The 25,154-nt window shown below is 46.8% G+C and overlaps 1 protein-coding gene across 5 annotated transcripts in view; it reads left to right on the forward strand.

The window, feature by feature from the left end:
* Window positions 1-20,095, forward strand: part of LOC108506851 — a 58,035-nt gene extending 37,940 nt beyond the window's left edge. For 3 of the 5 annotated variants that reach the window (XM_017834246.1, XM_017834251.1, XM_017834250.1), the window contains 2 exons: window positions 3,791-3,844; window positions 18,020-20,095. In XM_017834246.1, coding sequence (XP_017689735.1) covers window positions 3,791-3,844; window positions 18,020-18,148 — 183 coding nt within the window. In that variant the 3' untranslated portion in view covers window positions 18,149-20,095. The remainder of the gene's footprint in view (window positions 1-3,790; window positions 3,845-18,019) is intronic. The other 2 variants (XM_017834247.1, XM_017834248.1) reach the window with 2 other exon arrangements.
* Window positions 20,096-25,154: the final 5,059 nt, after the last annotated feature.

Here is a 25,154-nt window from a genome sequence, read left to right on the forward strand (position 1 = left end):
AGAGACCAGCAGGAGAGACTTTTTAATTGAAATAGGGATGCTGTGTCTTTTTCTTCTACCTGCAGAAAAGGAAATGGAAGAACGGGTTTTGGAAAACATACCCTATGGTTTAATCTCAGCTCTGCTACTAATATTCTCCATGACCTTTGATTTATCTCTGCTCTTTTCTTTGTCATAACTCCCAGAAAATAACTTGAGGAAATAAAACTGCACTTTCACATTGGTCTATAGTTAGGAATGATCCCAGGGTTACTAAACTGAACATGTCACCTTTCTTGTAGGCCATTCCCCCTGCTTTAGGCTACTGCAAGTCATGTAGCCACATAAATGTTATTTCAGCTCTGCCTTGTATCTATGTAAATAGGAGTTAATGAGTTGCTGCATCTCATGGCTGGCTTGTGACGTGGAGGTCTCCAGAGAGAGGATGAGGAGAGGCTGCTGTGGAAAGTCCCTGGCTGTTGCTAAGCAGCACTGCATTTTAGCTTCCCTGTCCAAAAGTCTGCCCTCAGGTTTGGCAAGGAAAGGGAAAACCGAGGGATGGAAAACCATTGAAAGATGCTTGACTTACTTTTTGTAAAGCGTGGCTTTACTGTGCTGGGCGCAGAAAGCATGTGGCTGCAAGTGAGGTAGAAGCAATTTGATTAAATAGAATAACATTTGATAACTGGCCTTCTATGTATTCGTTCTCAGCTGCAGGATCATGTGGCTAGCTTACTTTCTCTCCTTTCCTCTGTTTTGTATCTTATTATGGTCTTGGACCTGGAAGCTGCAAGAGTACAGCACAAGGGGTCTTGCTTTCCTTTCAGCCTAAGTGGAAATAAGAGAAACCAGCAGTTCCAGAGATCTTCCTATACTGAGGTTTATGCTCCAGTTTAACAGCCTGTGGATGAGGGAATGTCCTGTTTTCATTTTACTACTAAGTCCATCAAGAGGAACACCAGGAACAAAGATGAAACAGTTATGTAGGGCATCCTGCTCTTGCTGCACAATCCAATCTCTGCAAAGTGCAGCAACAGTGTGAATAGTGGTAAGATCCTCATGTAATTAAAGCTTATCACAACAGCATCACTAAAGGAGCACTTCTGTTTGCTACCAGAAGTGTAGGACTTGTGATACAGCTGAGCACTTGAATTCCTCTTGCAAGAGTCTGGCTGGTTGTCCATCTGCCTACAGGCTAGTTCAAACTTTTCAGTCAGTCTTTGTCGTCATCCTGTAATTTCTGTCTCTGTTGGTCCTCCCTATACATTTTAATAGAAGGCCAGGATAGGTAAATATCTTGCTGCCTCTGCTGATTTATAGTTGGGAAATAATGTCTTTTATTGCACCCTGATGGAGTCATTGAGGGACCTCTGGGTGTGACTGTGCCAGGCATCTCACCGTACTGGAAGGTGTTGTACTTGCTCCCTGGCCAACAGAATTCTGTTTGTCCCTTTTCAGCAGAGGATCCAGTGGTGCTACTGAGGCACTGAGGAATTTGGTGTCACAGCCTCTCTTCATCCTTGGGAGTTCAGCCAAGTACTACTCTAAAGCTCAGGTTTACAGCAACCTAGAGAAGCTGAAGGTCTCACCCAAAGTCATGCAGCTTGTAGTCAAATATGTTGCAGCAGGTGATGTTCTGCTGTACGTGTTCTTCCCCTGAAGGATGGGGCTCAGAATCAAGAGTCATGATTCTCCCTTTCATTGCTCAACCCGACTGTATCTCGCACATTTTATCCCACCAGTGGTCTTGTGGCTTTGAGCTGCCTAGTCTATTCTTCTCATCCCCACCAGCCAACATTTCACAGCAGCTGGAAGAAAACCTTAAGGAGAACTCAAAACTTTGCAAGACCTCACAACTCTTCACTTTGCCGTTCCCTAAACCCTGGGGTTTGTCAGCACTACCACATTCTCCTTCCTTGTCGGTCTTTTTCACTGTGCTGTTGTGGGGGCCTTAAGAATGGCAGTGACCTCAAAGTAAATACAATAGCTGCCTTGCAGCCTGGCTGGGAACCGAGTTCTGTGATGTTTTTTAGGAATTCCCTGGGAATTACTGGTTTACTCAGACAGCCAAGGCTCAGGTTAGTTTAGCTCAGCTATTCTGGTTGTCTCCTTCTATCTGTTTTGTGCAAACATCTGTTGGGTCCTTTTAGGTTAGAAAACTTGGTGCTGTGCTGCTAGGTCAGACCTGGGAGCAGAGCCATTAGGCACAGCTACTGCTGAGCTCTTTGAGTAACTGAGACAGCATTAGGATTCACCTGCTAAAGGATTAAGAGAAAAAGCTCAAAATCCTTGCAGCACCTCCCTTCTTCACCATGCATGCTTGGACAGTGAAATACACTGTTCTTGAGCCCCAAACTGTGCATGTGAAAGTTTCAAAGTGGGCTGTGAGTGTGCTGAGTTCTGGATTTTAGATCAAAGAAGCTAATGTGTGTAGAAATGCTGGGTGGGTCTCCAGCTCTGTCTCTTAAGTTCTGGGCAGTTATGTGGGCTGGAGTTGCAAAGATGTGCTTATGGGATGTAGAGTGGCAGATAGTGGTGGAGGAATGGGACTTCTTACCACCTCCCACTAGTAGTTTTGGCTGGAAAAATAACAAATACTTTTACCTGAGTGCTGTCTTCAGTTTTGGGATGGTGGCTTTTCTTCTGAATTTTTTAGGGGTTTTTTTGGCGTATTTTGTATTTTTTAAGCTTTTTGAGTTTCCAAGGCTCACTGTACTGTGTTGTTTTTATCTTGACTTGTACTGGAAAAAGTAAGAAGACAAACAAAACGTAATATTGATAAAATGATGGGATGACTTTCTACATGTCTTTTGTGTTAAGAATTTCATCTGAAAAACACTTCGATTGCTTTGTGAAAACATGTGAGTGTGGTGAGTGTTTTCCTGCACTTCACACAGCTTTCCAACTGAAGAAGGGTAGAAAATGGGAGCTAGGAAAATCTAGTATTTTTTTCAAAATCTGATGGAGAAGTTTCTTCCTGACTTGTCTCTGTCATCAGGTTTTTCACTATGAAAAATGTAACTGAAGTATTTTTTTAGTGGAAAAACTGTTCTCTCTTGAAGCCTTGTTTTTCCACTTCGGAGGGTTTTTTTGACTTTTTTTTTTTTTATTTGGAAAGAATAATTTTATTCACTTGCTACCTTTTAAAGCACTGTCTCAGAACTGGGATAGAACTAAAACTCACCTGTTTATTTCTCCAGTTACACAGAATAATTGCTGGTTCAAGTATATTCTGTTTGCTAAGTTGTGCAGTTCTTAAGACAACTTTAATGGCTCTTCCAATATGTGGCAAAGGGATTTAGGACTGCAGGCAGGTGCTTTTACCTTGGATTTTTAAATTCTAAATAAATAAGCATAATGAAAATAATTCTTAAAGAATGGGAACGCCCACATTTACATGAAAGAGCCTTTTTTTTCCTTCATAAAGGAAGATAAATTCACCTGCTACAGGGCGAAGTCTAATTGACGGAAATTAGGAAGAAACTTCCTTTTAGACAGTTGTTCCATCCCTTTCTCTGTGAAGTTTCTTGTATGTTCTTTCAAAACCTAGGGTATTAGTCAGTGTCAAAGGACTCTGTGCATTGGCCACTGTCAGGGCACTTTGTGCAGGCTGCTTGAGGCAGTCTCAGATTAGGAGATGGCCAGATTACTTGATGGCCACTTTAGGTAAATTATAATCTTTCGTACCTCACCTAACCATTCATCCATCTTGTTTTAATTAAATGTTGATGAAAAGAGACTCCCTACAACCTCCCTCTTTCTGTTCCCTCATGATACTTCTACTAATCCCTGGATTCTATTTCTCTTTCAGAAGATGCTGCTCAAGAAGAATTGTGGAGCGAAGACTAGAGTAATTAAAATTCATGTAAGTTGCCCTTTTCTGGTGCAGTTCTTTCATCTTTCCACATATGTCTAAATGTGGCAATCCTTGTTGAACACTGGGGTTTAAAAGATGATTCCTGGAGATTTCCTGTGGCTTGATAACAAAAGCTGCATAACAAAAATTGCTAGTCTGGAGTACAGGATGTAGTTGAAATTTAGGTTAGGTGCTGACAAGGCTAATAATACATTGTCTTTTCCATTTTGGAGATTGAGGTTTCAAAGCTTCCTTGGAGTGAAAGTCTACATCCCACGCTATGAACTCATACAGCATAGCTGTCCTATAGGGTGTCATTTGGATACTTCTTGACCAAGTGCTGATCTGAGGTGCAAGTGGTGTTTGGTAGGGGTGAGAGGTACTGACAGATAGCTGTGGAAAAGGGACTATACCTGCATGGTGCACTGGTGTTTGCAGAACTCTATGGCATGTGGGACAGGGTGATGGCAGATGAGAGCTACGTTGCTTGGATGGCTTTGTAGCTGGGATGACACTGCAGTGTCCGAGCATCTCATGTTTGAGAGCACACGTCTCTCAGGTCTAGGTTTGCTCAAGTCTCCTCCTTTTAGTTTTTGCTGCCTGCACTTCTGAGTCTTTTGTCTTTAGCAGCCCATTACCTTACTCTTCAGCCAACTCCTACCTCCTTTGTGGGTATATTGGCTTTCTTTGCTCAGTGCTGTATGGTGCTGTGGGAGAGGTGTCCTGGACTGGATCAAAAGCAGTGTGATGAGCAGGTCAAGGGAGGTTATTCTCCCCCTCTGCTCTGTTCTTGTGAGACCCCGTCTGGAGTGCTGCATCAAGCTTTTTAGCCCCCAATACAAGAAAGACATGGACCTTTTGGAATGAGTCCAGAGGAGGACCATCAAGATGATCAGAGGGCTTCAGAGGGCTAGAGCACCTCTGCTGTGAAAACAGGCTGAGAGAGTTGAGGTCGTTCAGCCTAGAGAAAAGAAGGCTCTCTGGAGATCTTATAGCAGCCTTCCAGTACCTAAAGGGGGCTACAAGAGAGCTGGAGAGGGACTTTTTACGAGGGCATGTAGTAATAGGACAAGGGGGAATGGCTTTAAACTGAAGGAGGGTAGGTTTAGTTTAGATGTTAGGAAGAAATTCTTTACTGTGAGAGTGGTGAGGCACTGGAACAGGTTGCCAAGAGAAGGTGTGGATGCTCTGTCCCTGGAAGTGTTCAGGGCCAGGTCAGATGATTGCTCTGAGCAACCTGGTCCTGTGGAAGGTGTCCCTGTCCACAGCAGGGGGGTTGGAACTAGCTGATCTTTAAGGTTCCTTTGAACCCAAACCATTCTCTGATTCTGTGTGTGTGTGGCCTTGCACATGGCAGCCAAAGCAGGTGTACCTCAGTCTACTGAGCCCCATATGATCCTCCACATATTTGTGATACACAGATCAAAACAGGTCAAGGTGAAGAAAACAAATATCCTTTGTGAGGAAGATGCTACTTTCACTGCAGTAATTTATAACCTTGCAAGAGGGATGAATGGCAGACCAGGATCCTTCAGGGTTTACACCCTGCCCAGCAGGAAATAGGACTGGTGCCTTTGTATACCCAGAAGTACTGCAGTTTATAAGCATGCTGTTGGGTGCCCTTGCCCGTCACTGTTCTGGGAGTGAATTTAGTGTCTGAAGGGATAAGGAGTAGGTAGGACTGGCTAAAGCCTTGTGCAGAGCTGGGTGGTATTTCTCTGACTCCTCCTATGCTTTCTGCCAGGGCACTTCAGTCTTGTCTTCCAGCAGCCTCACAGCAGCAGTACCACAGTGACCCGATACTTCTTATTGCCCCATTAATCCTGATCTATTATGTTCTCTCATGTGCTCCTGCTTGGATTGTTTTCAATGTAGCTGTGTCCTACTGTGCTCCACGAGCTCTCCCCAGACTGTGCCTGTCCTTCAGACCTACTGGCTGTCTAATCCTGCTGCAGTGTTTTAACGCAACTTGTTTATCCCCTTCCTTTATGCCTGCCCCATGTGCTTTCGTTGATTTTTTTTGGGTGTCCCCTGGACACCCAGAAATTTCCAGTGGTGCTTGAGGTTTCAGTGGTGTCTCAGCTGTGCGGTTTCCTCTGACACTTTAAGCTGTTATTGTGGCTTATTCTTGTGCCCCTGGAGAATCTGAGAGGACAATTATCTCTTTGCTCCCTAAGCCTATGTCAGCTTGCACTATAATAAACAGCAGAAACAGAGAGCATACTATTCTGATAGATGGTACAAAATCCACTCCCTTCTGGCCACCCTCTCCACTGGGAGACTGCATCTCTACCTGAGGCACTTGTGGTTTCCCTGACAATAGCATATGACACTTCACAGTCTCTTACTGATCTGTTACGGTGGCAGAGCCGTTAGGTAAAGGTGCATTTTTGCTTCCATTTTTCAAGTGATTGAGAATGCCCACTTTTTTGTACCTAGCTGAGAGAGGAGGCAGCAGGTCCCTGACAGAATACCTTGCTGAGGTGCCTCAGCTCTAGAAGCAGCTGAGGGAGGTCAATACCTCTGGAGGACAATGCTGTGCTCTCGTCATATAAAGGGAAACCTTAATCCAGCCAGCAAGACATGTTTGGCACAGTATTCCTTCTCAGTGTTGCCCAGCAGCAGAACAAGAGGTAACAGGCACAAATTGAAATGCAGGATGTTCAGGCTGCCCAGAGAAACTGTGGAATCTCTGTCCATGGAGATAGTCAAAGTGTGCCAGGATGTAGTCTTGGGCAACAAGCTTCTGCTGACCCTGCTCAGAGGAGGGGGGTTGAACTCAGCTATCTCTAGAGGTGCCTGCCAACCTCAGCCATTCTGTGATTTCTGGCTCTGGCCCAACATTCAGTAATGGAGTCAGAGCACACTAGGGACCTAAGTTCACTTGGAAGGGCTATTCTGAGGCCCTAGTGAATGTGGCCTTTTGCAAAGAGTGATAGCAGGAAGCGAGGTGAGAGGCTTGGTTCTCTCTTGCTGAGGGTCTGGTGACACAGGTTCAGTGTTGGAACTTGGCCATTGTGGTGAGGGTAGAAGAAATGAAGACAGATTTCTCTTAGCAAATGGGTTGATGAGCTGTTACAGGAAGAACCAGGCAACTGTCTGCGTGTCTGAGCAGGAAACATCACCATGTGAACCAGTTTGCTTGTGTCACTGTAGCCCTGAGGAGCCCTAATGCACAAGCGCTCCTGTTTCAACCCAGGTAAAGAGCCTCTTTCTGAACTGTGGTGGGCAACGACATCCAGACAGCGTACAGCTGGATGGAGATGTAGTGAGTGAACTGATCTGAGGAGCAGGCAGGTTACCTAATGGCCTGTGCCAAGGGTTTGAAGCAAGGATCCTTGCTTTCTCTCTCCAGTCCTCCTGCTGCTGACAGAGAAAGGATTGCGTGAGGATGATGATGACAGTGACCTTCTAGTAATATCAGTGAAGCATTTTCATCCTGTTCTTGCTGAGATCAGTGTCTCATGTGGTTGTGAGATACTGTGTGCTTATAAAAATGCCCTCTTCCTGGTGATACTTTGGTTCCCTTGGCATCTTGGGGCTTTGCTGGCATGTCACGATGCAAGGTGTTGTGCTCTTATGCATCATCACAGCTATGCTCTTCCTCCCACTTCTGCTGGAAGTCTCCCATGGGAAGGTGAGATGGAGGGGCAGTGTCTTTGCCCTCTGGCATGGAAAAACAGCCCTTGGAAATATTCGTGGTCCTTGAGAGTTTTTCTTAAGCAGGTGACCTAGGTTGGGTTTTGCTGCTGTTTTAACACTAAGGTACCACTTTGCTGTTGTTTCCTGTAAATAAGTTTCCCATGGGCCACCTCAGGTTGTGATCAGCTACAGCTTTTCCACTCACTCAGCGGTTCTTAAGCAGGATGATGGGACAGTAATGTGACAAATCTAAGAACCTAGACAGATTAAGGCAGAAAAATTAATAACCTTTTCTAGTGTGCAGCAGCTCAGTTATGTTTTCAGGAATAATAGCAGCTGTGAGAGGTGAAAAGCAAATTATATTAAAAAAAATCTTGCCTTCTGTTCCCACCCAGTAAAGGATAATGGAACAAGAGAATCAGCCCCTGCAGGCAGGTGAGCAGAGATAAATTAGAGGTGACAGTGTGTATATGAAGTATGAGTTTGTACATAATAGATACATGTAGCATACACACATCAGGGCAAATTGAGGGGTAGGTGTTTCACAGTGAGGTGGGCAATGTGTGTGTGCAGACCTGGTCACTGGTGCCCCAAAGTGTCAGCCAGCGTAATGTCTGTAGCTGGAAGCAAGGCCCTGACAGTGGGTGAGGGGTACACGTGTGGGGGTATTTTAGCATTCAGAGCATGTTTGTGTGGTGAGTTGGGTGTTTCACGGAGACATTTCTCTAGCACTGGAAGGAGGATGACTGCATGCACCTCTGCCTCTGCCCTGGACCAGGCTTGGTCAGCTCTGAGTACAGACACTCTGGAAGACAGGTCTAAGCAATATCACAAGTCTTCAGTTCTCCAGGCCCTCTTGAGATGAGGCTTACAAGTCTTTCATTTATTCCTGTTCTTGTTCTTCCTTCACAAACTCCTACATGCCATCTCTGAATGGGATTAGCAGAGCTGAGTTTATCTTAACAACAGTAGGTGGGTAGAAGACAAAACTGGTAAGCCCCTGGGTATCTCCAGAGATCTTGTTGGGGCTGGCAGAGAGGAAGTAAGGATTTCAAGGCCAATCTGATAACCTGGCTGATGAGAGAGATGTTTTCTGCTATGTAAAAATAAGAATTTTAAATCGGAACATAAACCTCTTGTGCTCTTGCCTTGATCTTATCAATGTTGAGAACGCCCTCTGCTTGGACAGGGGCCAGGTCCCTTGAATGACTTCCCTGTCTCTTATCTCTTACATCTGCATCCTAAAGGGCCACTGAGAAACATGCTGGCTTTTCTTCTCCTAAAACAAGGGACCTTTTCAGCTTGGAGCTAAGCCGGAGATACGCTGGCCTGAGCCTTCTAGGCAGATGCCTGAGCTATACACAAATGCAAGGCATGCTAGGTGACAGAGCAGTATTGGTGCAAGCCTGCAGTTGTGGCCGCTCAGCATGAAGTAATGATTTCTAAAAATCCAAAGAGAGTGTGTGTATCCATACATATATACACACATATATACATATATGTTGCCCCTTCTATCATAGGCCCGCAAGCGTTTAGCTCTGGATGCACACCAGAGGCAGATCGATATCATGATTGCAATTTCAGAGTGAGTTACGCTGAGAAATCAGCAGAAAGTGTCACTCGCCTGAAGAGAGGTAGAGTGAGGAGAACTCCAAGCCATGTTCCTAGAGTTGTGTCCTTATTCATACCATACCATGCCATGAATATAAACAGCTCTGACATCTTAGGCAGCAGAAATCCCAAACTGCAGGGTTTGTCAAATGCTCATGATCGTTTTTAGTATGGGACTGAGTGCCTAAACCTGGGCCTGCCCTTTAGAATCAACTAGAGAGACTCACCTCTTTGGCCAGTCGCATCCTTGGATTACTTGCTGGGCAGAAGCCCCTTATGGAGATTTTTGGCATTCTAGTTCCCTAGATGGGCTCTTGGCTCCAGGTGATAGGCATACTGCTGCTGAGCAAAATGGAGAAGGTCCTCTGCTAAGTGACAGCATGGATATCCCTTTGCTTATCCAGTGCTCCTCCCAACTCAGCCAGTGAGCTGCCTGCTGAAGGCCTCTGCAGTGATAGATGGTCCTGGAGAAGGCCAGCCCTTGTTCTGAATAATTCCTGACAAAAGACTTTATCCAGAGTTTCCTCAGTGTGAGGAAGGATCCAGTGTAGCCAAGGGGAAAATCTCTATCTGTTAAAAACTATTCCAAACATTTGGCTCTGGACATTATTTAGCATTGCTTTTACTGGATTTCATGTCAGAGGCTGCTCCTGACATAGTCCTGTGTGTCAGTGGTGGCTATGGCTAGTGGCACCGTTTTTCAAGGGGCTGGAAAGTGGCAAGGTATGTTTCACAGAGAAGGGGTCAGATTTAATGCCTTTTGGGTAACACCCGAATGATGGAGTAGAGAGAGAGATGTAGGGGATGGCACAGGGTCACCAAGAGCCACTGTTTTCTGTCAGAGCTTCAAATACAAGATGACAGATTAGGCAGTTCTTTTACCACTGCATCCAGGCCTGCTGCAGTTGGTCCCTGCTTCCTTTTGTTTGCGTGGCTGTGGGAACCTGGCACCTGTTGCCTCTCCCAGTCCCCAGAGCTGTAATCCTCTTTTCCCACACACCTCTCCCATAATACACCCACTTGCTGTGTTCGGCTTCCACAGCTGAGGTGGTTTGTCCAGAGGCGAGCACACTATGTCAGCACGTGTTTGCAGCCTGCTCATGCCAAGCTAATTAATACTCACTTTGCAGTTTTAATTTGGGTACCCTTTAAGTTGAAAGCAGTGTGCTGTTCTATGCCAGCCTGCCTGGCTGGAGGGAATCTGCTTACCCTGACCTTATGCAACCCGGAAGCTGCACACGCTCAAGAAGACACCATGTGCAGGCTCTGGGAGAAGCACGGTACCTGGGGTTCCTGGCTCCAAGGGAGAAGGACTGTGAGGCAGCTGGCTGTCATCTGTTTGAAGAAAGCATGTTCCTGCTACAGAGCAAGAGTTGGAAAGGGGGAGGTGGGGAGGAAGGAGAGGGCAAGGTAGTGTCACTTGAGCGCAGACCAAAACTGCTAAGGGCTCCAATGCAGATGCAGTTGAGAGATTTAGGGCCAGATCATGCTTTGCCTATGTTTGTTTGGAGCTACTCTTACGCTTGCCTCTCCTCCTGATCAGGCACACACAGACCCTGTGGTATGGGCAGGAACTGCAAATGGTATGCAGGAAGCACAGGCCATTTCTTAACAGAAGGAGAAAAAGTTGGGGCAAGACACAGCTCACTAATAGGTAAATGGGGGTTCATTCACTTGTTCCTAAGAGGTTTGTGTTGCCTTCAGAGCGTGATCTTCACTGGGATCCAGGAGCTTTGTGTGCTGCAGCTTGGCCAGGGAGCACCAACAGCCTGCCCCTCTGAATGACCCATCTGTCCCTTTTATTTGTGCAGCCTCTTTCCTTCAGGTTGTCAGGCAGGCAAAATCAAAGCTTGCAGTCAGCTTTCTCAAAGACGTATCTAAAGATGTGTGAGAGAGAGGAGAAGAAAGGCTTATCACACTGGTGCCAGCAAGGATCCATAGCTGAAACTGGCCTGTTTCTGCTTTTGGGCAAGTGACCAGCAAGCATCTGGTAGGCTCTTTGAAGTATGTTCCAAAAAGGTTCGGTGTTGTCTGTCTGGTGGCACCTCTCTAAGTCTGGTAGTTGCCATCTGACAACCCTGCACACACATTTGCAAATGTTTGATTTTTAAAAATTTTTTAAAGCTTTCTTAGAGGAACAGTGATGTATTTGTAAACTGTTGAACTGCTCTTTGCAGTGCGGTGGTGTAGAAGGAAGTAGATGTTAGGCAGCCTTATGCTGGTGGTGTAAGGCAGGACTTTTAGTCTTTTAGGGAAGGGTATTTGAAAATATAAGAAAACAGTGCTAACTGTAAAGTTTTGGATTCCTTGTCAGAACAGCATTTGGAAATGACCTTTTCTTTTCTTGGAAGAGAAGGGGAAAAAGTAGTCTTAAAAGGAAGTTCTGTCATGGTCTATCTTTTAACTATCCCCTGAAATAAAATTCCATATGAACCTGGGGGTGAAGGAGAGACTTTCAGGAGAAAGGAGTTTGCCTTTGACAAGTTACTCTTTGAGCTGTGACTAGTGACTAGTCACTCCAGGTCTTTGACTAGAATAAATTGTCAGAGGCTCTACTGGAGTTAATGAAGAAGCAGTTAAATATGAATTGGTGCTCCACTGGAGGAGCTGGTCCTGCTTGCTAGGGACTATTTCTTGGAAATTGCCTGAAGCAAGACTGTAATTGAAAGGAAATCTCCCCTCATCAGAAGATCGAAACACCTAGATGTTAATTGGTTTGTCCCAGCTGTCTGACAGTGCTGAACTGTTGTGGCTTAACCCCAATTGGTAACCAAGCACTACGAAGCTGCTCACTTGCTACCCCTGTGGGATGGGGAAGAGAATTGGAAGGCTTAAAGTGAGATAGCTTATGGGTTGAGATAAAGACAGTTTAATAGGGAAAGCAAAAACTGTGCACACAAGCAAAGCAAAACAAGGAATTCATTCACTACTTCCCATCAGCAGGCAGGTGTTCAGCCACCTCTAGGGAAGCAGGGCTCCATCATGCGTAACAGTGACTTGGGAAGACAAAACACCAGTTCATGCCATCATATGGTATGGAATAGCTCTTTTTCCATTTTGGGTCAGCTGTCCTGGCTGTTTCCCTTTCCAGCTTCTCATGCACCTCCAGCCTTTTCATTGTCAGGGCATGAAGACCTGAGAAGTCCTTGACTTAGTATAAACATTGCTTAACATACTGATGCTTTTAGTTGTTGCTGTCACCATTATTCTCATCCTTAATCTAAAGCACAGGATACACCAATTAGTAGGAAGAAAATTAATTTTATTCCTGCAGAAGCCAGGACATATGTGTATTATGCACTGGAGAAACTGAGGCAGAGGTGATAGGAAGTGGCCTGATCAGAACCATGTTTGGAATTACGGATGTAGCTAGGAGCAGGTGTGTGGGTCCCCTTCCCTTGCTCACAGCTGATGGTTTCACACATTGAAGCTGAGTGTGGAGGAGTTTATTTTCTAACCACCTGGCAGGGGTGAGGGGAAGGAGGACAAAGTGGAACTAAAAGCAGTGTACCTGTAAATGTTCCACTGTGGAGTCTGACAGCCTTTACTCTCTCTGTGCCTTACCTGGATATTGGTGCTACCTCTGGCTCTGTACACTCCTGAGCAAGGCAACTGTCTCACAAACAGGCAGCATCTCAGGCAGGGATCTGTCTTTGCCAAGGCTATTCTGGGGATTTATTCCTTTCCACACAGGGTGGTGGTGGGAATCGGATGCGCCTTTACAGCTTGCAATTACATGGTGCCTTTCATCCCAAAGGACTTTTAACAAGTGAGTCTACAGACTGCAAAGGGATCATTCACCCACCACTGGAAGGCAGCATCCATTAATGGAGCTCAGCAGCATTTCCCAACCACTGGGGCCCAAGGGTAGGAAAGAAGGGACTGCTGTGCTGGATTGGCCTTGAGTAGGAATGGATTGGCAGAATGCACAAGCTGATCTGATTTTGAATCCCGCCAGGATACTGGAGCTCTTATGAAAGAAGACCAAATAGTTTTAAGCAGGGCGTAATTTTCACCCCTAGCACACCACTCCCTTCAAAGACAGGAGTTGGGTAACTGCATTTCCCCCCTCCTTTGGGGATTGTCATTCCCACAGCTGAAAGCACACTTGGAGCTGTGCTTGCTTTTGCTTTGTCCAAAGAGGAGAACTGTTATTCTTTGAAATCATGAGACCAAAATTACATTATAATCTGAATTTGAGATATTTCCCCAGACTTCATAGAGGTAAGGGACTTGTTTCTAGGAGGGCTGTGGGTTCATAGCAGTAGATTCATGTTTACGTGTTTATCTTCTCCTGTGTACTTTTCCATGCCGAAATGTATAGTTATGTTATAGATGGATTTATGGAAGAGTTGCTCGTTTCTCTGTTTTCTGAGAGCTGCTAATAGGATCAAAATTCTACATTTCTTCTGTGGTGTTTGGTCTTACTAGTCTTCTTTGAGGCATCTCCATCCAGTCACTATCTTTAGGTGTGCTTCTTCCTTATTGTGCTTCAGATATCTTTCAAACCTGGTTGCTTATTTGCCACCTGTATTTAAAGGTGATGACACTATTGGTGATCATAATACAGGTTTGCAAGAGTGTATGTGTAAGCACACATACACAGGTGAAGATGTGTCCTTGACCAAGGTATTCTGCCCACAGCTGCTTGAAATGTGTGTCAGATGAGCTTATCTCCCTTAGGAGCTCATCTAACTCAAATAAGGTGTGCAATGAGGCATCATGGGTATCTGCAGGTACTGGAACTACCTTGTCTTCTGAGGAGTTGTACAAATAAGTGATGACCGTCCCCTGGATGCTATGGAGTTTCTGCCTGCTTGTCTTGAGTTACTATATGAGCAGACAAGATCTGTATGAGTGGGACAGTTCTTGTGATTTCCAAGTCGAGAGGAGGTCTGTGTGTACACTGAGGGATGTGAACAAGTGACCAGGAAGCGCCTGTGTACTGGGGAGAACCTGAGGCGTGTGAGAGCAGGTGAGCGTGTGCAAGTGAGCATGTGTGTGTGACAGAGCGTGTGCCCTCCTGTTGGCAGCCAAGTGGCTCTGACTCGGGCCATTCCCCAGCTGTGTAAATACATTGCTTAACAAGTTGAGGGCTCTGGTTAATGATTTCCATTAGCACAGGGCCCATATTAGGCTCCGTTTTGTGCGCGTTACCCAGCTGCCCGAATGCCATTAGAGTGAACGCACAAGCCTTTAATGTCAAGCACATATTGTTTGCACTCTGAGGAGCCTCTGCAGGAGCTGGCCTGGGGTTGCTCATCAGGGGCTGTCAGGCAGGTTTATGGCAAACTCACTGGGGACCTGCTGCAGCAGCAACCACTCTTAACACCCTTCCATAGTCAAAGCAATGTCCCAAGAATCACAGTCTGGGGCTGGGTGCCCAAGGGGAAGGGCAGGCTGGCTAGGACACTTGACTATACTATGGGGAGACACCTGGCCCAGCGACAGGATGGGAGGAACGTGTTTCTCTCCCTGGCAGCCAGCTCTATCTGTCTTCTTTCTGGAAATACATCTATAGGGCTTTGCCTTGTGCTACTCATCAGAGCCAGACTGCCACATGCTGTGAGCCCAAATGGTATCTTGGACTAAGCCAGATCAGGCCTGGTCATCCTGAGAGATCTAATCAAAAAACGCTCCTCTGCAGGAGGGAAGTCAAGGGATTTGAAGGTTTCCTACTTCCAACAAGATCCGTAGCAGAGGTGCTGCCCTGTCAGTCATGAAGTAGGTGCAAGACAGTCCTGTACTGCTCAGGGTTATAAAGGAGTGCAGGTTGTTGCCTTGAAAGAGGGCAGTTGCATTACTGCCTCTCCTGTTACTGCCTACAGTTGGGTGTGGGCCCCTTCTCATTCTGCCCTTGTCTGCTGCTGTTGAAAGCCAGCCATCATCCTGTGGCTGCTTGAAAGGGTGCCATGATAAAGAGGCAGGATTGGGTGCGGTTTGAGTCTTACTTGCAGCTGCCTGGCCACCTGTGAATCTCTGCATTCTCCCATGTCTTCTCACATCCCTGTCCTTCACCTCAACCCTTTCTCTGTGCCTGTCTTCCTCACAGTGCCCTGGGAAAGCTTTCTGCCCCACACAGAAGGGTCTCACAAGGAGGCCCAGAGAGAAACTGCAGAGCACCTGCCCACCCAAAGCCTGATGAATTTTGTAGATGACTTTTGTCTGTCCTTTGGAACCATCTTTCCCCATCCTCTTCATTTGCCGTCTGCCAGAAATGAACGGATTCAGCTGCCTTCCCTAATCCTGTCTGGCATTTCAAAATGGAGGGGACTGCCAGGTTCTTTGTTCCCATTCCCTCTTGGCACTGGCAGGGGACCTTCTCTGCTCTGGAGAAGGACAAATGTGCTGATTTATTCTGCCCCTTAGCTTTGAATAGGGGTTGCTATGTTACCCTCCAGCTCTGAGGCCTGCCAGAGCACACACCATATATAACCCCACAGCAGGTGGCTATTGAGTAAAGGCCCTTAAATCTGCCTCTCTTGTTTCTTATGCTGCTGGCCAAGGTGTCAGGGGAATGTAGCAGGGCATGATTTGCTGGCTGAAACTCCAGGCACAACTGATGCCAAGCACCATGTTGGCATTTTCCATTTTCAAGTGCCCATCTTAATTTGCAGAGGAGATACCAACTAGGCAGGAACATGCTGCCCACACTGGCTTTTAAAGATGTCCTTTTTGACATGAAGGCTGCCCCATGGGGCCGAACTGTGACCAAGAGCTGGAGGCAGAGGCTTCCAGATCCTGCTGCAGTTACTGCAGCATCTGGGGCCTGGCTTTTGGACACTTCCCTAGCTCTCTCTGATTTGCTATGGCTGTTTGGGTGAGACCAACCATCTGAGCAGCTTTTGGGGAAAATCTGTGTGTGCTTGTCCTGTGATAAGTTAAAACACAGTCAGGGTAGAGGTGAGGCATCAAAACATCACCTTACTGTGCTGTTATGTGGTTGCAGCTGTCTGATAGACCTGATTTTGAAGTTCCAGAATGAACCTCTGTCTTAGATGAGACAGTAAAGTTTGTAATTGTTCCTAGAGAGCCTGATTCTTTGAGGAACAGTCATAGTGCAGGCTGAGCAAAGGAAACCATGGTTCTAGTTAGGAAAGGCCTAGAAAAGGCAACAGAGAGTCATGTAATACCAGAGCCCAATCCAAATCACACAGACTGTTAAGGGTTGGAAGGGACCTTAAAAGATCCCTAGTCCCAACCCTGCCTGCCATGGGCAGGGACACCTCCCACTAGATCGGGTTTCTCAAGGCCTTATCTGCCCTGGCCTTGAACACTGGCAGGGTTGGGGTGTCCACAACCTCCCTAGGCAACCTATTCCAGTACCTTATCACCCTCACAGTTAATAACTTCTTCCTAATATCCAGCCTAAATTTCCCCTCTTTCAATTTGTACCCATTGTTCCTTGTCCTGTCACTACAGTTCCTGACAAAGAGTCCCTCTCTGGCTTCCCTGTAGGCCCCCTTCAGATACTGGAAGTCTGCTATGAGGTCTCCACACAACCTTTTCTTCTCCAGGCTGAACAGCTCCAACTTCCTCAGCCCATCTTCTTGGAAAAGTGCTCCAGTCCTCCTGTCAACTTCGTGGACTTGCTCCAACAGTTCTATGTCCTTCTTATATCAGGGGCACCGGACTTGGATGCAGTACCATGTGGGGTCTCACCACAGCAGAGTAGAGGGGGAGAATCACATCTGTTGACCCGCTGGTCACACTTCTTTTGGTGCAGCCCAGGACACAGTTGGCTTTCTGGGCTGCGAGCGCACATTGACAACTCATGTTGAGTTTTTCATCAACCATCACCCCCAAGTCCTTCTCTGCAGGGCTGCTCTCATTCACTTGTCTGCCCAGCCTGTGGTGTTTGTGTTTTTTCGAACCCATTTCTCATTGTTGTTTTTTTCTAACCTCCATGAAAACAATGGTAAAGACCTTCTCAACAGTGATGGAAGTGAGATGAGAGTAGGGGACATTTGCATGAGTTTCCCAACCTGTGGCACTCAGTAGCTCACACCTTTTCATGGGGAATGAACTCTGCAGGATCATGAGTAAAATACTCTACTGGCTGATAGAGCAGTGAGACCTCCTCTCCTGACCAAAAAGTGTCTGTGAATAGCTGCCCCTCTAGTGTTTCTGCTTGCATAAGGAAAGAAACAAAACAAAGATACTGAAAAGTAAAAAGAAAACTCTTCACATTTAACAGACTGCAATCACTTCTTCAGCACCATAATTCCTCTGGGATCCATGGGTCACCACAAAGCCTAGTGGGGAACAGTGTTTCTGTCCTGTCACACAGTGCAGGGAGTTCATGGGTATTTTTGGCCTCCTTACTCTGAATCTGCTTTGACCATGCTCTGAGCACTGGGAGCAAAAGGGAAGAGAATGGTTTTTAGTGGCCATGGTACAAGCCAGGCTGTAAGGCCATCAGATGGGATCTTTTCCTCCAGGCATCTCTCAGCCATTCCTCATTAAACTGTGGAGTCTGGAACCAAAACTTTTGAGAGTTTTAGTGTGCCCGGGACTTGAGAGATTAAGAAAGGCTGATTTTTGTAATAGATCCTGTTTGCACACTAAGTGAATCTGAATTTAGCTTTTCCGAGGGATACCTTTTGACAGTGATGCTGTTCTGACTCTGGGACTCTAAATGCATCATGGTTAACCTGTTTCATTTAGTGGCTACAGGTCCCATAGCTCCTAGTCACGTGAATCCTAGGGACCTCAGTCCTGGAGGAGGGAGGCATGCTTGCCTTTTAGTTGAAGGGTAGGATGTGAGCACTGTTTATGTTAGTGCCATTTGCTGCAAGTACAAGCATGACCACCCAATCAGGGAGGTATAATTGTACCAGAGAGGGGTATGACAAAGCACTTGAGGCAAGAACTTCGCTGTTTGCAGCTTATATGAGCACTGACTTCATCCCTCTTTTTATTCCCCTGCAGAGCATCAATGGAGGCTGCCCGCCACCCCACTTTATGTATGATCCATCCACCTTTGCCTTCCGTTCCCTCAGCACCTTGAAGCCGCTGAGCCCAATAGCTCCAGTGGAAGAACCGTCATGTGCCTACTGAAGGAGTTTCTCCAGAAAACCTCAGGAACTATCAACCAACCTCCTGCCTGGCAGGGAGAAGGGGAGGTGGTGACGCCCAAGGGGAGGGGTGGGAGAAGAAAGGGCCAGTGATACATCTTTGCAATGCAGCCGCTCTGGCAGGAAGAAGCTTTGCATCAGCACCTGCTTTCTTACCATTGCCACATGAGAACAGTGGCAAAGGGAGTAAGTTTTGTCTTTCAGGGCAAAACAAACCAGTCAGATCCACAAACTGAAAGGAGAGCCACCAAGGCAGTGTTAAATATGAGAATGGTAGTAATGAAGATACGTATGAGGGGTTCAGGGCTTAGTATGTCCTGCATGGCAGCAGGGATGAGTAATCAAGGTGTGAAACCAAGTCCAATCAGTTTTCCAAAGATACCCAGGTTACAGTGCTTTGCTATAGACCTGACACTTCTCCTACTCCAAAGTGAGCTCAGGACTGGAGAAAGAGGCTATACAGGGCTGCTTGCAAAACAGGAAGATCCCTCTCTGATATGGTTATCATTGCATTCACATCAAGCTCTCTTAAGTGAAAAATCCTATGACAGGGAGATGTGTGGAGGGGTAACCGGCACATTTAACTGCGTGTTCCAGGTGGTCTGCTGTACTTCAGTGATATTGTCAAAAAAGGGATTGAAATGGGAGGCATGAGCCTCCCACTTGTAGATCAGGGGTTAGAATAAAATTCTAGAATGAGAGGTCTGAGTCCAGCCATCCAGGAAAACACAGTGCCTACCCTCGGTCCTCTCAGCAGAAGAGAAGAACTTGGGGGTGACTGTGTGCTCTTGGGTCTTCTCTCTGCTGAGGCTGTCTGTGTTCTGGCATAAGCAGCACTTCCCTGTAGCATTGTCCCAATACCCTGCTGCCCTAACATGTTTCTAAAGGTAACTGGTACCATCAAACCCAACCCAATTTAATGTCTCCAGCAAGCTTTCCACTCCCCTTGTTCATACTAGCTATTAAATTCACGTGGACTCTTCTGGTATCAGTGGAACTAGTATTCCCAGATGTAGCAAGGAGTGGGGGAAAAGAGGTTTGTTTAGTGGCTGTCTGCTGGTGGAAGAAACAGGAGGGGAGTTTGGGTGAACCTGTGGGTTGTTTCTCCATAGACAGTTCTGATGCAGTCAGTACCATGCCAGGCCTTGCTACCACTGGTATTTGACTGGGATCTGTTCTTGAGGCACATATGTGTTTTGTGCCACAAGGCAAGAGTTAATGAAACAAACTCTTGCCTCTCCTGTTGAAGCAGAGGTACAAGGCATTTCCTTTTCCTGCACCTGGTGGAGAGAGTAACCTCTTTGTCTAGGCATTCCCCACCATGAACCTGTATCTGAGTGGAAGAGGAAACAAGCAGTTTACTACTTGTCTGGATCAAGAGAAGCAACTGTGAATAATACAAAATAATTTTTGTTTTTAAATCTGCTCCAGTGTGGAGGTGTTTGATGCTGCTCTTTGGATGAGACCAATGGTCAGTCCAGCTGCCAGTAGGAGGCCACACAGTGAACCAGCTTTCACTGGTACTGTCTGAGCCCTTCACTGAGATCCTTGGGGAAAGCCCAAAGGCTGTAGATTTGGGGACCTGAATCCCCCACCCCACTCTCCTATGTCCCTAACCGCCTCTCATTCAGGCAGGCAGAGCAGCTGGGCAAAGTGGTGAGAGGATGTCAGTCCTGATGCTGCCCCAGCTCAGCCTGCTTTTTGGCTCTAGACTGTTATAGCTGGGCCACCCGCTGCACCAGCACCACCTCCAAGAGGTCGCTTGTGTTTACTGGTGAGGAACCTCTGGCAGAGCATTGTGGTTCCCTGCAAGTCCCTTTTTCCAAGAGAGGCTGATTCCTCTGCTGATTCCTCCTGCCCTGTAGAAACTCTGCTTATCTTGTTTTGATGACACAGCTCAGCTTTTTAACTGCTGCCAGATCAAGCTGACCAGTGCAGGACAGGAAGCATTGCCCCTTTGGACCAAATTCCTGTACTCAGGAGCTGGGACAGCCTGGTACCTGTCTGAGAGGTGCATTATCCATGCAGATGGCTGGGGCAGCAGCCCCTGCATGGCCCTGCAGCCCCAGGCTTTGCTCAGCGAGAGCTGCTGAGGTGCAGGGGCCCAGAGGTGTGTTTCTGCCAGCCCACAGGCGTGGCAGGCTGCCTTGCCCTGGGTGGGAGCGGGAAACAGGGATATCCTGCCAATATTGTTGCCTTTTAGTACTTTTGTAACTTTTCTCTGTCTCTTCTTTTTCAAGCAGAAGGAAAAATAATAAAAAAAAACAAACAAACTACAAAACAATGAAATAAAATGTGACAGCTGCTATATTCACACCTCTGCTGGGTCTCATGTGTTTGCCTTTTCTGTGTATTTGTGGATAGGGGTGTAGGAGGGGATGGAATAGAGTAAGCTGTGACACAGTGCAGCCACTCCCAAACACTCCTCAGTGCAAGGAGGCCACGTCTGCAGGAGAATGGCTTTGAAGACGTTTTCTAAAATGAATACCAGATTCTTGCATGTAAGAGAAGCTCCATGTGCAGCTGCTCCCTGTATATGGTGTATTGTCCCTCACTGACTCTTCCCTCACCAAGAAAGTGCTTTGGCTTTTAAGTGACTTACCTGTTGTTTGGGGGTAAAATTTAACCTGACTGGAGGTCTCCATCCCCCCAAAACAGAAGGGGGTTTGGGTAACCGACTGGTCTTTGGCTTGTAGTTTTATCTTCAGGAAGTCTTACAACTCTATCCTGAGATTCTCAGCAACCCTTTTGTTTACAGATAGAGCACTTGTGCTACTCTATAATTGAACTATAGTTCACCCCTTCTTCTGGATCTTGCTCTAAGAACTCCATTTTGGATACTTGTAATGTGCATTCCCCACCCCTTGCTATCTACTTAAGCTAATTCTTGTCTCTCCCCTGTACTCCTAACATTGTATCTTCACCAGCATCTCACAAGGCTATTACCTATGTTCCCTTTTCTAAGGCCTCCTGAGAGATATTAGCATAAATTCCCTTAGTAGTCCTACTTAGACTCATTCCCAGGAGGCCTTTTCCACTCTTCCCTCCAAGCTCTGATCTGCTCTAGGCTTCCTGCCATCTCTCTTATCGTGAAATCCTCCCCTCTCTGTCAGCTGCAGCTTGTTGTTAATTGGCCTTGGCCAATTTTGCAAGGGTTGTAAGGTGGACTCACTGGCTCCCCCGAGCCCTTCGCTCTTGTACTTTCTGTACAGAATTGCCTTTCTCTGTTTCTTCAGCACAACCTGATTGCTCAGTGCACCCACCTTTGGGGCCCCAGATGCCGTTCAAAACCACAGTGGTGGCTATGACTCCACAAACCCTGATCATCTCTGGGCTTCTGTCAGGTCAAGCTTGGTCATAAGTATATTTTATATATACATAGAGAGGGATGCCCTGACCTTGTATCAGCCAGGCTGTAGGTACAGACACCTAGCATGCCAAAGCCAGGGTACAGTCAGTGTGATGGCAGGAAGCTGGCATACATCTTTGCAGTGTACACCAGCTTAATGACCATGGTGAGCTGGGTGTAGAGCTGCTTCTGCTGCCCCCGGAGCTGCTGCCTGGGCCCCTGGCATGTGTTTGGGTTTGGTTCAATCGTGCCCACCCATCATCTCTCCCTGAAAGCTGGGCCTCCAGGTTAATGACCAAGCAGGGCAGTTTTTGTGGTAAAACATGAAGGTAAGCCTTGATATGGCAACATCTCTGAAGCTCAAAAAAAGCAGGTTAGTGGTATTCATGAAGATCTTACAGAGAGCTTTTCAGCTGTAGATACTGGTGCTACTGATGAAGGGAATGAGGATGGATGCCGGACCCTGGCATGGGGGAACAGTTCCCAAAGCCTGCTGCAGGAGCTATCAGCAGAAACTAGGGAAATGAGAGCTGAGCTGTGGTCTTCATAATGCTGTTCCTTGCTGTGCCCTGTTGCTGCCTCTGGCATACAGTAGTGAGGGCCTGTTCACCTCTGTGGCTTCCAAACCACCTTGTGCAAACATTCCCTCCTCTGCTGGAGCAGGCAGGGGCAGTGGCTGGGATGTGAGCAAAGCACTTTGTGAGCATGGTCAGCTTGGCATGGGTCCCTCAGACCATAGGACCTTTGCTTTGCTGGAACTCCTGGCTCCACTGTTAATCCTCCCATCAGGTTTGGTTTGTGGCTTGGTGGGGGAGCCCATAACTTCTAAGCTGAGATCTCTCTCTGCTCTGAGCCATCTTGCTTGGAGATGTGCAGGTGTTTCCCTTCAGAGCAAAAAACAAACCCTGCGAGGAGAGCAGGACTGTTGTGCCAAGGTGCAGCCCAGGCTCAGCTGTGTTAACCATCTGCAGGAGGGTGAATGGGGGCAGGCAGCTCTTTGAAGAGCTTGGCTGCGGCTGCTCTGTGATTTAAGTGGGACCATTTAGGCTAATACTATTCTCCAATTAAAGTAAATTAATTACATTAATGCTATGGCCTTATAAAAATAACAGAGAGGAACTAAGCTCACAGCACTGGCAAAGTGGGTTGTTATATGTGTACCCTGAGACTTGGTGAGCCAGCACAGAGGATTATCTCTGCTTGTGTTGTCTGAATATTTTCTTGTACATACCTGTGTACATGCATGAACACACGTGATATACATATATATTTAGCTCTGTATGTTTCATTTATGCAGAAATCTCTGCACTCTTACGCTCACCCACAAGCAGATGTCCTGTGCTCACCTGGGTCTGTCTTTGACAGGGCTCCATGTGAAGCCCATATGTGGCACGCTCACCATCTCTGTGCTACAAGGCACAGTGATGCTTGGAAAACACACTCACCACTCTGTTTCCAACTGTGTGCTTAGTGTAGACCTATCAGCCTAGTTACTGGATTGACTAGGAAAATGGGCAAAATTGGCAGTGCTGCTAGGGCCAGGATTCTTACCCTAGGCTAGATGGAGGCCACTGAAACGTGGCTTGGCACAGAAACAACTGAGAAGCAGAATTTCCAGCTGGACAGACTGTCTCCTTCAAACAACTTTGGGCTTTCCCTTGCTCTTCCTGAAGCACGTTGTGGCAAGGTGTGGGGTAGAAGAATGCATTCAAGGGTGTGTATCAAGTTAGAGTTGAATGGGGTATGTGCTGATACACACATAGAGTGCATTTGCAGTGGCATTTATATGCTTGAGGCATTGTATTTATGGCATGTTAGTTATATTTTAAGCAGAAGGAAGTCTTGGAGGAATAAAGGTAAGGGGCATACATGCAAGCAAGCATGGACCTGTGAGAATGGGTGCTGGTGGATGAGGCTGTGTGTTTGCAAGTGCTGCTGAATGAGGCTGTGTGTTTGCAAGTGGCTGCAGATAGTGATGCACACAGGATATACAAGAAGTTATATATGCCAAGGCAAGGGTGGTGAGTATTTCTTTGCTGTTTCTACAGTCTCAGCCATTTGTGGTAATAATTGGCAGACTTTTGCAATGCATCATGCCAGAAATAACTGGAAAAGGTAAGAAAAAATTACGAATGCCTGATCTGTGCCCTTGAGGCACTTGGGAGCTTTTGCCATTGAATTAAAAAAAGCAGGCACCTGGAGAACAGTGACTCAAACCAAAGTGACCTCAATACAAATTAGAGTGTGACTGTTCCTTCTCAGACAAGAACTTCAGGGACATCAAATAAAAGTAGCAGGTGGCAGGTTCAAAGCAAACAACTGCAGGCAGATCTGCACAGAGTGTGGGGTTGCACTGGTGAACCCTGTGCCACAAGACACTGCGGCTGCTCAGTATTTACATGGCTCCAGACTTGAAAAGAAAGCAAGAAGAAAAATACTCCCCAGGAAACTGCATGCACAAATGCTATTTCTGGCTGAGGATGGTGATGAGGCAGGGGCATTTTCTGGGGTAAGTTACTGTATGCCAGCCCCATCTCCTCCCTCTCCGCTGTGGCAGAGTCCGCTTCTGTCAGAATTCAAGGTGGGCCAGTAGCTCCAAACAGGCACATGCACCAGCAACCAACTCTGACATGCCAGTGCTGTCTTGTTTGCATGCTTGTTGCCTTTACTCTTCCAAGAATTCCTCCATGTTGTGAGGCCTCAGTGGTGACTTGGCCCTCATGGATTTGATGGTGAGGCCAGGGATGACCCAGTTAATCTACTGAGTTGCCAGCCTCAGGGAGGAACTTGAGCCCTGGGCCACAAATGGGCTGCAAATGGGCATCCTACAGATCCTCTCTGCCCTCAGTGTGTGGGTTCTGGGGCCCTGCTAGGAGAACCCCAGGTCATCATGGCTACCTGGCATCCATTGTGTCCCTCAGCACAGCCAGGCTGAGCCTGAATTATCCATGGTCACTATGTGCAGAGGTTGGTCACAAGGGCATAGCTCAGGCTCAGGTTTCTGAAGTGTGACAGGTCTTGTACTAAGTGGCAGGTCAGTGTCCGTGTATCATAGGAACAAAATGAGTCTGAGCACTGCTGCAGGCTTACAATGGGTATATTACACATGTAATTATCTTTTGGAATTTAGGAACACATTAGGAAAGCAGGGACAAGCATCTTGGTAACCCTCATATAGAAATGAGCAAGCCAAAGAAGGTGCAGCTGAAACAGCAAGGCTCTGCAGAATTAACACCAGTGATGAGGAGGTCACTTAAACATGTTGGTCTCACCATTTCGCTGCACTAGATTTCAGTAGCTTATTCAAGTAAAGGGGTGAGGAAATAGAAGTTGTAGATGCTTTGAGAGCTCACTGGGGCTGTAGCTGCACGACAGCCTGGCAGGGCCTGACCACATGTTTTCAGTTAAAGCGGGGCAGGATGTGCAGACAGCTCCGGACACATGAGGAGCCCAAAGATCTGTTTTCCTTTTAGTGGCTGCTCACATCAGTGCCTGCTGTAATAATAGCTTGGTCTGTTAGTGGGTTGGCCGGCACTGATTGCATGTTCCCATCTAACACGTTCACAGCATAGTAGCTCTGAGGTCAGATGAGTGGAGGAACCGAAAATGCCATGGGAGCTGGGTGCCAGTGGGGAAGAAA

Source organism: Lepidothrix coronata, unplaced genomic scaffold, assembly GCF_001604755.1.
Source record: "Lepidothrix coronata isolate B3197 unplaced genomic scaffold, Lepidothrix_coronata-1.0 Scaffold230, whole genome shotgun sequence".
In the NCBI taxonomy this organism is placed as follows: Eukaryota; Metazoa; Chordata; class Aves; order Passeriformes; family Pipridae; genus Lepidothrix; species Lepidothrix coronata.